The following is an 11888-nucleotide window of genomic DNA, read 5'->3' as shown; positions in this document are numbered from 1 at the left end:
GGAAGTGCAGCAGAGATGCTTGCAGAACCTGTAGTCGGAGAAAGAAAATAACGAATAGCCACACAATTCAGTACTGGATGAAAGTTTCTTAAATCTTCACAGCTTTCGTTTCTCTTGTGAAAAAATTACGTACGGTATAACAGGAATGGCTGGGAAACAAAGGTTTGCCTTAAAAGTGCATAGATGTAATCTCAAGAGCAGAAAATGCCATTTGTATGAGATACACTATGCAGTCGCATGTACCCTCTACAATCAGTTAATTGGGTTGGTAAGAATCATGTAAACCATTTTGATTGAATACTTTTTTAATGAATAAACTAAAATGCCATCCTTGACATGCTAAATCACAGCTGCAACTGCAGACCAAACTGGTGCAGTTTCTGCGTTTGTCTGCTATGCAGTCATGTTTTTTTGCTTTTGTGTGTGTCTGTGTGCGTGTGTGCCTGTGTGTGTGCATGACATAACGATGAAGAGGTCAAGAAGGTTTAGTGCCGACTGCATTCAAGAAATTATCAGCGATAGTCAGTGTCCAAGCATATCTATCACTAAACTCTATTTGCACTTTGTGTACCTGCTTTTATACAAGTTATGAAGTACAGCTTTCAAGCACACTTTGCTGACATTAAATTGAACACAAATAGTTTATGCGCTATTTCTTGTTCGAAATATGCGTATTTAGGGCTATGGCCCCCAGCGAGACACATAGAGGAATATTTACGTGCAGACAGTACAGCAAGAATAGCGAACTGCGGTCTTACCAAGAAACAACCGTCGCAGCACCACAGCAGTACACAAAACAGACGTGCCCACGAAGCTTGCAGACGCCGCAAAAAAAATACAGCCGCTCACACCGTCGGTCCATCGCTCACTGCCGCCTGGACGTGCTTGCCCGTTGACTTGACGCACTTAAAAAACGCCGCTGTTGCAGACGTAACGGCAGCCGTAGGCGCGCAGCGCACGTCACTGCAAGCCAAGACATGCCAAGACCATACTCTTTTTCCTTTGTTTTATTTGCACGTTCAGTGCCATCTGGCGGAAACGGGCAAGCGCCGAACTCGACCGCGAAAGGGCCCGAGTGTCCGCTCTTTACTTTTATGTTACTCTATGGTGGAGGCACCACAGCGTCGTCGTTGGCTGGCAGCGAAGACTCTCGCGAATCACCTGAAGCGTCCGGTGGCACAGTCGAGTCGGCTGCCGGAGAAGGTGGCGAGGCGGGCACATTGGTGCCGGCCGACGATGTCTGCTCGGCGCACGTGGTCTCAACTGTGGGCCCTGCCGACGACTCCCGAGGCTGCTCACTTGGTAGGGATGCCTGCTGCGATAGCGAGGCTGGTCGTGCAAAAGAAGGGAGGAGGTGATCGGCGTGCACAAATCGAACTTGACCCGACACGCGCACGAGATAAGTCACTGGGCTCACAATTTGTACTACTGTGCCATCGTCCCAAGAGGTGTCCTCACCACGCACGCACTTAAGAAACACCCTTTCCCCCACGGCGGAAACACGTTCACAGCCCCTGTCCTTGTCTCTTTGCTGCTTAATGCATCGTTGCTTATCAGTCATGTCTTGCACAAAACTCGGTTTGAGGAACGACAATTTAACTCGCGGCTGTCGAATCAGAAACAGCTCGGCTGGGGTCCTCCCAGTTAGAGAATGAGGGGTATTCCTGTACGACGTCAAAAAACTGTCTAATCCTTCCTGCCAGGGTTGTTGCTTTCCGTGTTCAGCTAGGGACAACACTTGCTTTAAAAGCGCCTTCTTGGTTGTCTGGACTAGCCGCTCGGCTGCTCCGTTGGAGATTGCGTGATTTGTTGGAGTCTTAGTATGTCTGATACTGTTACAAGACAAGAATGCTGCGAACACCTGCGACACAAACTGTGGGCCGTTATCACTGACAATCTCCTCTGGAAAACCATACGCTGCGAAGAGGCTTCGATGCTTACTAATAGTCTGAGAGGTGGTAGTTGATGTCATAGGCCAAACTTCAACCCATTTGGAGTAGGCGTCCACCAAGACAAGAAAGTTGTGGTTACCTTGTTGCGCATAGTCAGCATGTACTCTTTGCCAACACCTTGATGGGTACGGCCACAGCTGGAGAGGTACTGGCTGAGCTGCCGGTAGTACGAGTTGACACACTCTGCACTTCCTTATGTACTCCTCAATAGCCTTGTCCATGTTGGGCCACCACACAAAACTTCTTGCTAACATTTTCATTCGACTAGAGCCAGGGTGGTCTTCATGAAGCAAGGATAGGACTGCGGGCCTCAGATTCTCAGGTATAACTACTCTCGTCCCCCATGTGAGACAATTTTGTTCGACGTAGAGTTCCAGGCGACGGACGTAATAAGGTTGCAATTCGTCCACGACATTTGCTGGCCAACCCGACCGAACATACTCGATTACTTTGCTACGGGTGCCGTCTCGTGCAGCCTCCTTTGACACGTCTCGCGCTGTGAGCGGGGTGCATTTGAAAACAGACAGACATTCCGCAGCTTCTGCTTTAGCAGAACCACAAGTAGGTAATCTTGACAGAGCATCAGCCACCTCAATTTCAGTTCCCTGGCGGTATTTCAGAGTGAACTCGTAAGCAGACATAATTAAAGGCCACCTTTGTAGTCTGGCAGCTGCTAATGCTGGCGTGGCTTTGTTGTCACCCAAAATTCCCAATAGTGGCTGATGGTCCGTGTACAAGTCAAATTTCCTGCCATACAAGAACTTGTGGAATTTCTGCAAACCAAAAAATAAGAGCTAGAGCCTGTCTTTCACACTGCGCATAGTTCTTTTCTGCAGGTGCCAAGGTACGCGAAGTGAATGCAATTGGACGCTCTTCGCCGTTGGGAAACACATGAAAAATGACCGCTCCAACACCATACGCTGATGCATCACATTGCAACCCCAGCGGTTTGCGCGCATCGTAGTACGTGAGCGCTCGGCTGTTGATAAGGAGCTGTTTCGTGGCCTCAAACGCATCGCTACATTTCTTCGCCCAAACCCAACGCTCTCCCTTTCGAAGTAGCTTGTACAATGGCTCTGCTACAGACGCTAGGTTGTTTAAAAATTTGCCATAGTAGTTCAGTAGCCCTAGATAAGCTTTCAGCTCAGTGACATTCGCAGGCTCAGGAGCATGGGCGATTGCTTTCACTTTGCCTTCGGTGGGATGTATCCCCTCAGAGCTTATCTTGTGCCCGAGGTAACACACTGAGCTTAGAAAGAACCTGCATTTCTCTGCCTTGACATTAATGTTGTATTCGTTTAATCGTTGCAAAACTAGCTCAAGTGTTTTTTCGCAGTCATCTATGCCCTGGCCAGCTACAATGACATCATCAATGTAGCAACATACATTCTTAATGCCCATCAAGACTTTATCCATTAAGGATTGGAACAAAGCCGGGGCACTCGCTATACCATAGGGGAGTCTGTTGTACCGATAGAGCCCCCGGTGCGTGTTTACTGTAACAATTGCTTTGGATTCCGGGCTTAGCATCACCTGCTGGTATGGTGATGATAAGTCAAGTACACAAAACACTTTTCCCTCACAAACGGCTGTGAACAAATCTTAATGGATAGTGATCCGTTTTTAGGACCGGATTGAGCGTGATTTTGAAGTCGCCACACAACCTTAGTTTGTCACCTTCCTTCTTTGGAACCACTACGAGGGGAGTTGCCCACTCACTCTGCGTTACTCGCTCGATTACGCCCTTCTTTTCAAGGTGAAACAGTTCTTTTTTTACAGCTTCTCGCAACGCAAAGGGTACTGGCCGGGACTTACAAAACACAGGAGTGCACTTTGGCTGCAGAACCAATTTTGCCTCATAGTTCCTAATCACTCCCAAAGTGGAAGAAAATAGACGAGGGAACTTGGAATGCAACTTCAACACCCTGTCGTCAATGCTCAAGGCGAAAAGAGATTTCCAGATAAGCTGCAACTTCTCAAGCCAGCTCCTGCCTAAAAGTATAGGCAGATTGCGCTCACCCTCAAGCACAACAACAATAGGTAACACAGCGCACTGACCTTCATAGCGAGCAGTCACATTGCATTGACCGATCACATGCATTTTTTCGCCTGTATAAGTTTTGAGCACCAATTTTGTTGGCTCACACTTGACATGCGACAACTTAGCGACGTACACGCTTTCCGGCACAACAGTCACAGCAGCACCGGTGTCAACCTTCTTAGCGAGCAGTCACATTGCATTGACCGAAGGCATCTAAATTGCTGTAACCCTAGGTACCGTCAGCACTTCGTGTCACGGAGATTTTTTGCTCATGATTTGTACTTTATTATTTTTTTTTCCTGTGTGCTCACTTGCCGTGGACTGTACAACATTCTGATGCTGCTTTCAAGTTATTGTAGGGTGCGTCGACCTCTGTCAAGCCTTCTCTCTGGCTTTTTGTCGGCGCACCCAACATCCTAAAGATGTTGAATAAAATTGAATTGAATTGAATTTGAATTGAATTGAACCTGCATTGGCAGGTCGTGGCCTTCAACGTTCACAGATACAACATAGCTCTTCTTAGAAGGCGTAGCGTCGCAACTGTATAACGTGGGCTCGTCTTCCGATGACTCGTATACTAGATGCGCTTTTAGTTCTTCACGGCTTGCCTGGCATATATTTTTAAGATGACCCACTTTCGAGCACCGTCTGCACTTGTACCTCTTGTACCAACAGCTGTCTGAAGTATGCGCCTTGCCACAGCGGCTATTTATTTTATTTATTTATTTCACATACTTTCGGGGCCCGAAGGCATTTCAGAAAGGAGTGGTACAACAAAAAAAAATACAGTGCATAGTTATACAAAACAAGTTATATGATGGCAGAAAACACAGTTTTCTTGAAATTCTCAACATCGGTAATGGCAGCGATGGAGGGAGGAAGGTCGTTCCAGTCAACGCTGGTTTTAGGAATAAAAGAATCATGACACAATTTTGTTCTCGAAAATGGAACACCTACTTTAAATATATGATCGGAACGGGATTCTGTATTTCTGTTTTTTCTTTTCTGTTTTTCTGCTTCTGTTTCTCTTCTGTTTTTGATATTTTCCTCGCGTTGAGTCTTTTGTCTTTCGGTCGCACCTCTCGTGCGTTCCCACCGCGTTGAGTGCCTCACTGCGACCTCTTTGTTGCAATAGCGCGGCCTGCTGTGGGGCCAACTCCCTATCCAGCACAATTTTGCATGCGCCTTGAAATGTTAAGCCTTCCGTGGTGAACAGAGCTCTTTGAGTTTCCTCATTGCGAATGCCTGCTACCAGTCTGTCTCGCAAGGCATCCTGCAGAAAGTCTCCGAAATTGCACTTCCGAGCAAGGTGTTTTAACTCCAGAACGAAATCTTCTACGCTCTCTTGCTCCAGCTGAACTCGGCGGTTAAACCTGCACCTTTCAGCAATGACTGAAGTTTGCGGGCTGTAGTGATTCTTCAGCAGAATCTTGATTTCCGCGAAAGTCTTTTCACCGGGAAGCGCTGGAACTACCAGGTTCTTGAGGACTTCATACGCCTCTGCGCCAAGTACTGTTAGAAAAACTGACAGTTTCTTTGCTTCCGAGACCTCATTGGCGCTGACGAAATGTTCAAACCGTTTCAAGTAGGAATCAAAGTTCTGGACCTTGGGGTCGTACTCATCGATTCTGCCAAGACGCGACATCGCTTCTGTAACAATGTAAACGTAAACGTAACAACGCTTCGGTGCAGTTACTTATCGTGCCGATGTCTTGCTTGGTGCGTAGGATCCGTTGTCAGCTGCTTGCCCCTGGCCGCCAGCCACTTGCAGTCGGCGTTAGTGGCTTCCGATGTGCGTCGTCCTATCTTGCCTAGACACGCTTGGCAGGCCAGTCCCGACGGATTCCATCCTCGTCATTATAGTCTAAAACTGCGTTGGTCACCTCGCTCCCTGTTTATCAAGTTAAAATAATCTAAAATCCAACTGCTTCTATGTGAAACACTTGTACATGCCAAAATATGATCAGGAAATGCAGCTGTCTCGAAAACTGATTATTGTGGGCATTGCTATCTCGTGTTGAGAAAAAGAATCCATCAGCTTGTTGGAAAGGAAATGTAGAAATGGTTTGGTTTGGTTTATGGGGTTTAACGTCCCAAAGCGACTGAAGCTATGAGAGACGCCGTAGTGAAGGGCTCCGGAAATTTCGACCACCTGGGGTTCTTTAACGTGCACAGACATCGCACAGTAAACGGGCCTCGAATTTTTCCTCCAAAGAAATACAACCGCAGCAGCCGGGATCGAACCCGCGTCTTTCGGGTCAGCAGCCGAGCACCATAGCCACTGAGCCACCACGGCGGCGAAATGTAGAAATGTATTTTGCGCTGTGTTGAGGAGCTTCTGAGTAGATGTACAAATGCTGGTGATCTCACAGTAGATCCGCAAAACTGCGTCTCCGAGGCCTGGCTCGTGTTTTACTAAAACTGCTATAAACAAAAATCTACGTATATATATGGAACGCTCAGTCCACGTTCAAAATCATTTCCGCTGCTGAATTATTCCTTCAGCATTGTTAGTATTAGCTGCGAAGACGACGCATTTATCAGCAAGTATGGCTCGTTTTAGTTGAAATGGAGCAGAAATATGAGAGATGCGGGCTACATACTTTCCTCTACAGCATCTTGACGCAGGGCAAACTGAGTTGGTCTTAACAGAGTGAAAAAGAGTGTAAGTTTTCTGAAAGAGACTAACGGCGTCTACGTGGGTGATGCCAGAGTGCATTGTTTGTCCATGCGTCTTCAGATAGCCTAAATCGTGAAGATACAGCCTTTGTACACATTTTTATCGAATGTACATGCAGATGAAGCCCGTAACAAGCTTTTTGAGGTCCAGAACTTGTTTTCTCAACCCCTTTGCGACGAAGGTGCCGATAACCGGAAGGACCGGATAACCTGATCTTTTCAAGCACCAGTCATGTGGTTGCGCTGGAAGCTTTTTGTTTAAGTCCGAAGTAGTACATTAACACTGGGTTTTACCTCGTCGGGGAAAGGGGGGGGGGGGGAATGGATGTGAGCGAATTTTCAATGCATCCTCATTTTCCTATATGAGCGTATACGATTTATTGTAGCATATTCAATAAGAAGTGGCTAATAGGTTCACTATGTCATCTATGTCACTATGTCACTATGTTCACTATGTCGTGCATAAGCTTTCAACAACTACGGGACTTTTTTTTCCTGCAAGGCATAAAATAGCGGCAACTACTGCATCGCCGCATCCTTTTCCTTTACACGAATAGCGCACTCCCCAATGCACATGGACTGCGCCCAGCTAACACAACTGACGGCGCAACAGACATTCCCGAAACACCGGTGTTTCTGTCTACGAAATACTACTATTTCGGGGCATTTATGGAAACAAATTTTAGTTCGTGGTCACCTTTGTGCGTACTTTGTATGCCCGAACCTGCGCGCGATACACAAGCCCGAAAGTATACATAGGCACTGCGTAACTACGCTCGGGCAGGCCCCCTCAAGTCATCGATCTCGCTAGGCTTCGTGATCAATCACAGATTTCTTTCTTTTTCACAAACAGATGGCAAACTCCCCAGTCGAGATCGCGAAACGCGAACGTGACAGTCATCCGTAATCGAATGTCTCTGTGACAAGGCCTGCTGCAAAATAAATAAGCCTGCGACAACAGCAGCCGGAGAGTGATGGCAGGTGTCGCCATGCAATATCGGAATGCGAAATCCTTTCAGGCGACGCAAACTGCGCGTTTCTTGCGAGCTCCCCAAAAAGTGTGCAGCTAAAGTCTCTGGATACATCCAGGCCTACCAATGCCGTTTTTTTCTTCAATAATGGAAATGTCGATAAGATTGCGTCTACTGATTGTATCACTGACAGCGGCGGCTCCAGTCTTGGATCCGTGTGCATATAAAATGAGTAAGGACTCTCATTTCATCCTTGCAGAAGTGCATCCTTAATTGAATCATTCGTTTTTTAGGACACATTTCCTAATATAATTTTTCTGGCGCCAAGCGGTTCTAAGCTGGCAAGGGGATTACGGCGTTGTATTTATATTAATTAATCCTATACGATGGAAAATGAAGAACATTTTAAAACACTGCAAATATAGCACGACGCGTGAGGATTTTGTAATTTCTAAGACTGCAGTCGTTGTTCCACCATTATGCGCAAGTTCTTTATAATATTGGTGTTACGCATGCCCATAATTCGATAATACCATTTGCAAGGTTATTTATTTATTTATTTATTCAGATAACTACAGCGCCGAATTGGGCAGTACCGTAGTTAGCATGTTCGCTCAAATTGAGTACAGAATGTAAATAAAGACTGGAAACCCCACTGCATGTCAAACAAAGGGCTGTGGAAATTATGAACCAATATACATTAATTAATTCCACTGAATATATATGATAACCGTATATCACAAAAATATCACAAAAATGAAACAATAATGCAACAATACTGATAGGCATTAAAAATCCTAATTTCCGCAGATCAACTGATTCATCCATTTTACGGGCAACCTATAGTCGCGGTACATTGACTGGCTAGTGGTTAGCGGTTACTCCTTGAGGCAGAGAAAAAGAATACAAAAATTCTCAAATTATCTCAGCAAAGATAAAGATAATATAAGATTAACTTTCGACGATAAATTAGGAAATTATTTGATTTGTTCTTGTCTTCCAGATATTGCGTTTCTGCACTAATGTTTACATGGGATACACACCACTTCCGAATATCAGAAAGTGGTGCTGTTCTCGCCCCATTTGCTCTTTGATGATTACTGCGACTCCCGCTATGAATGGCTTCTTTCTGCAAATAAGAGATTTCTATTTCTTGAAAACGTCCTTTTTTTGGTACGGCCATTCATTGAACGAAAACATCTTCGACGGAGGTCCGTCTGGTTGGCTTTCTCCGTTTGCATGTGACCTGAGAAATAACAAGTACAGGCACTCGCTGTAATTATCTGCGGGCTCAACTGAAACTGCTGAGGACCCCTCAAGAGAGTGTCGTAGGGTACCTGATCCGTACAGCGCAGCAGTATGCGAACAGTACGTTGACGACGCAGTTTTACTTGACAAGTTCCCATTTTGGACAGCCGGAATAGGGTCAGAATGCGCCGCTCAAAAGAGCTGCAGCGATGGAGTTCACCATTTCGTAAAAATAAAGTATACATAAAGCGAAGTGATTCATTGGTTTGCACAACACAGCTCAGATTGTTTTGACACCCGGATGTCTACACGAAGCTCTGTACTTGTCAAGATACGAGGTTCACCTGAAGTCCCCCATAGTTCACTTGGACAGTCCATAAAGAATATATGGAATGGCTGGCAAAATAGTTCTGATTTGACAGTGCTACATGTATGTGGGGTGGGGGGTATTATTGAATTCGACATGGGCCCACTATAGAGAACTTCACGCCTGCCCTCGAAGCCAAAAAATGAAAATTGCAATGAACTGCGGAAATGTAGTACTCGGTGCTTGGCTAGCTATAATGTACGCCAGCCGTCAAAATTTTCAGACGGTGACTCTGAGGACGCAATATAATTTCTTTGCAAGTGATGCGTATCTCCAAATATTTAATGTCACAGCGTAGAGTCTGCACAACAAAAATTCGGCTACGAATATGTTCGCTTAGAAGCAGGGCAACAAGACGAAATAATTTTTTTTTGGCAATGTAGCGGTCTATAAACTTTTCACCGCTTTGAATATTGCGGAAGGCATAACGAGGGGCAAGTTCTATCACAAATGCGATGTACCGTCTATCTCAAAGGTAATCAGGCTGCATGGTTTGCTTCTAGCTTGTATAGTGGAGCCCTTGTGGCTTTTCTAAAAATCGAAAGGTGTTGGAAGGTAAGAAGACCCCCAGTCCTTACCTTTAACGACCATTTCAGCTTCAGCGAAGCTGTAAGGGCTCCACTGTACGATCTAGAAGGAAATCATGCAGCCTGGTTACTTTTGACAAAGACTGTATTTGACCAGCGAGGAAGGTCTACAACGTTGGAAGAAAATACGGCCTGCAGATTGCACGATTGCGGATTGTACATTGATTACCACGCATGGCTTTGAACCTGCGAGTGCATCTTTTCCGACAAGAAGTGCAGATGTGAGGAAGGCGATCCATGCAGCTACAATGTAATGTTTATTTATTTTCAGGGCCCCTCAGGGCCCCTGGGAGCATTACATAAGGTAATGGAATGCATAAGAAGAAAAATATATAATTATAACGCAGGAATTCCTGTAATACAGAATAATTCAGAGAAAAGAAAGAAAAAAATAGGAACAAAACAATAACGCGGCAAACTGCAGGTTACATGGATAAACATGTTCTTCACGAGCAGATCTGAACAAAACAGGATCGCTAATTGTGGCACTTGTGGAGGCCAGGTGGTTCCATTCATTGCTTGTCTTGGGAATAAATGAGTGAAAATATGTGCTCATGAGACAAAAGGGGATGCCTACTTTATGATGGTGGTCTCTACGGGATGAAATGCATTCAGATTCAGATAGAAGCGCTTCTTTAAAATGGCGATTGCGACGATAAATTTTGTGAAAGAGAGATAAGCGAGGGACCTTTCTTTGTAAGAAGACAATTGGAAGGTTCAAAAGTAGCTTTCATATTTGATACACTTGATAAACGAGAGTAGTTGTGAAGTACAAATCTTGCACAGCATGTTTGCACAGACTTCAACGTTTGAGTGTGATATTCAAGACCAGGGTTTCATACCAGGACCGAGGATGCATATTCCTCTTTTGGGCGTACCAGTGATTTATAGAGTAAAAGTTTTAAGGAGGACCGTGCCTAAGTGTAAATTCCCCTGAAATATCCGAGCATGAGATTGGCATGGCTGCAAATGAAGTTTACATGTGTTTGCCAAGATAGATTGTTGGTCATGTAAACACATAGGTATTTGTGCACCGCCGCGGTGGCTCAGTGGTTATGGCGCTCGGATGCTGGCCCGAAAGAGGCGGGTTAGATCCCGGCCGCGGCGGCTGAATTTCGATGGACGCGAAATTCTAGAGGCCCTTGTACTCTGCGATGTCATTGCACGTTAAAGAACCCCAGGTAGCCGTTTCCGGAGCCTTTCACTACGGCGTCCCTTACAGCCTGAGTCGCTTTTGGGACCTTAAACCCTAATAAACCAATAAACCAAACATAGGTATTTGTGAGATGTCACGTGTTCTTGGGAAAGACCTTCGATCTTTCATTCAAAAACGTCAATGGAAACAGGAGCTGTGTCCCGGGAAATTCCCATGGCTTTGCACTTGTTACGGCTGACGCGCATATTACAGGTGTTATGCCAGTCGGATGCGCTGTTAATGCGAGACTGAAGTTGGGCGGTGTCAGAGATAGAACAAATCGTTCTGCAAACTACGCAGTCATCGGCGAACAATCTAATAGAAGAGTTAATGTGGTCAGATAAGTCATTAATGTAGATGAGGGAAAGTAATGGTCCCAGCACAGAATACTGGGGTACACTGAAGTGAAGTAGAGAGGGAGAAAAATAAGAGTTATTACCATATACAAGCTGTGCTCTGTTGAGAAGAAAATTTTCAATCCACGCTTAAAGGCTGGGATCACTGTTAAATCTGCTAAACTTGAAACAAAGTAATTGATGGTTAAAAAGATAAAACACTTTGGCGAAGCCTAGAAATCTGCAGTCGACGTAGGATCGAGAGTATATGGCAGCAAGAAGGTCATCAGTGAAAGAAATGAGCGGTGACTCACACGGAAAAGATTTGCGAAATCTATGCTGATGTAGCCTAAAGAATAAGTTATTTGCAAAAAAATTAACCAGGTTGGAATAGATTATAGGATCGGAGATTTTGCATGGAACTCTAGTTAAGGAAATTGGGCTGTAGTTAGGGGTGAAAGGGAGTCACCGGACTGGAATAACGGCACCACGTTGGCCATCTTCCAATCGTTT

At 45.3% G+C, this 11888-nt stretch overlaps 1 protein-coding gene across 1 annotated transcript; it reads right to left on the bottom strand.

Annotated features, from left to right (window-relative positions):
- Positions 1-3928: 3928 nt before the first annotated feature.
- On the bottom strand, positions 3929-5638 carry LOC149334194 (uncharacterized). Its single transcript, XM_089557884.1, has 2 exons — positions 5073-5638; positions 3929-3944 (listed from the first exon to the last, which is right to left on the bottom strand). Exons 1-2 carry the CDS (start codon positions 5636-5638, stop codon positions 3929-3931), a joined length of 582 nt encoding a protein of 193 aa, XP_089414010.1.
- Positions 5639-11888: the final 6250 nt, after the last annotated feature.

Source organism: Amblyomma mixtum, chromosome 8 (genome assembly GCF_055824585.1).
Source record: "Amblyomma mixtum isolate Tamu chromosome 8, ASM5582458v1, whole genome shotgun sequence".
Lineage (NCBI taxonomy): Eukaryota > Metazoa > Arthropoda > Arachnida > Ixodida > Ixodidae > Amblyomma > Amblyomma mixtum.
Note: the sequence above shows the minus strand (reverse complement) of the source record. Positions and strands in the feature narration are given on the sequence as shown.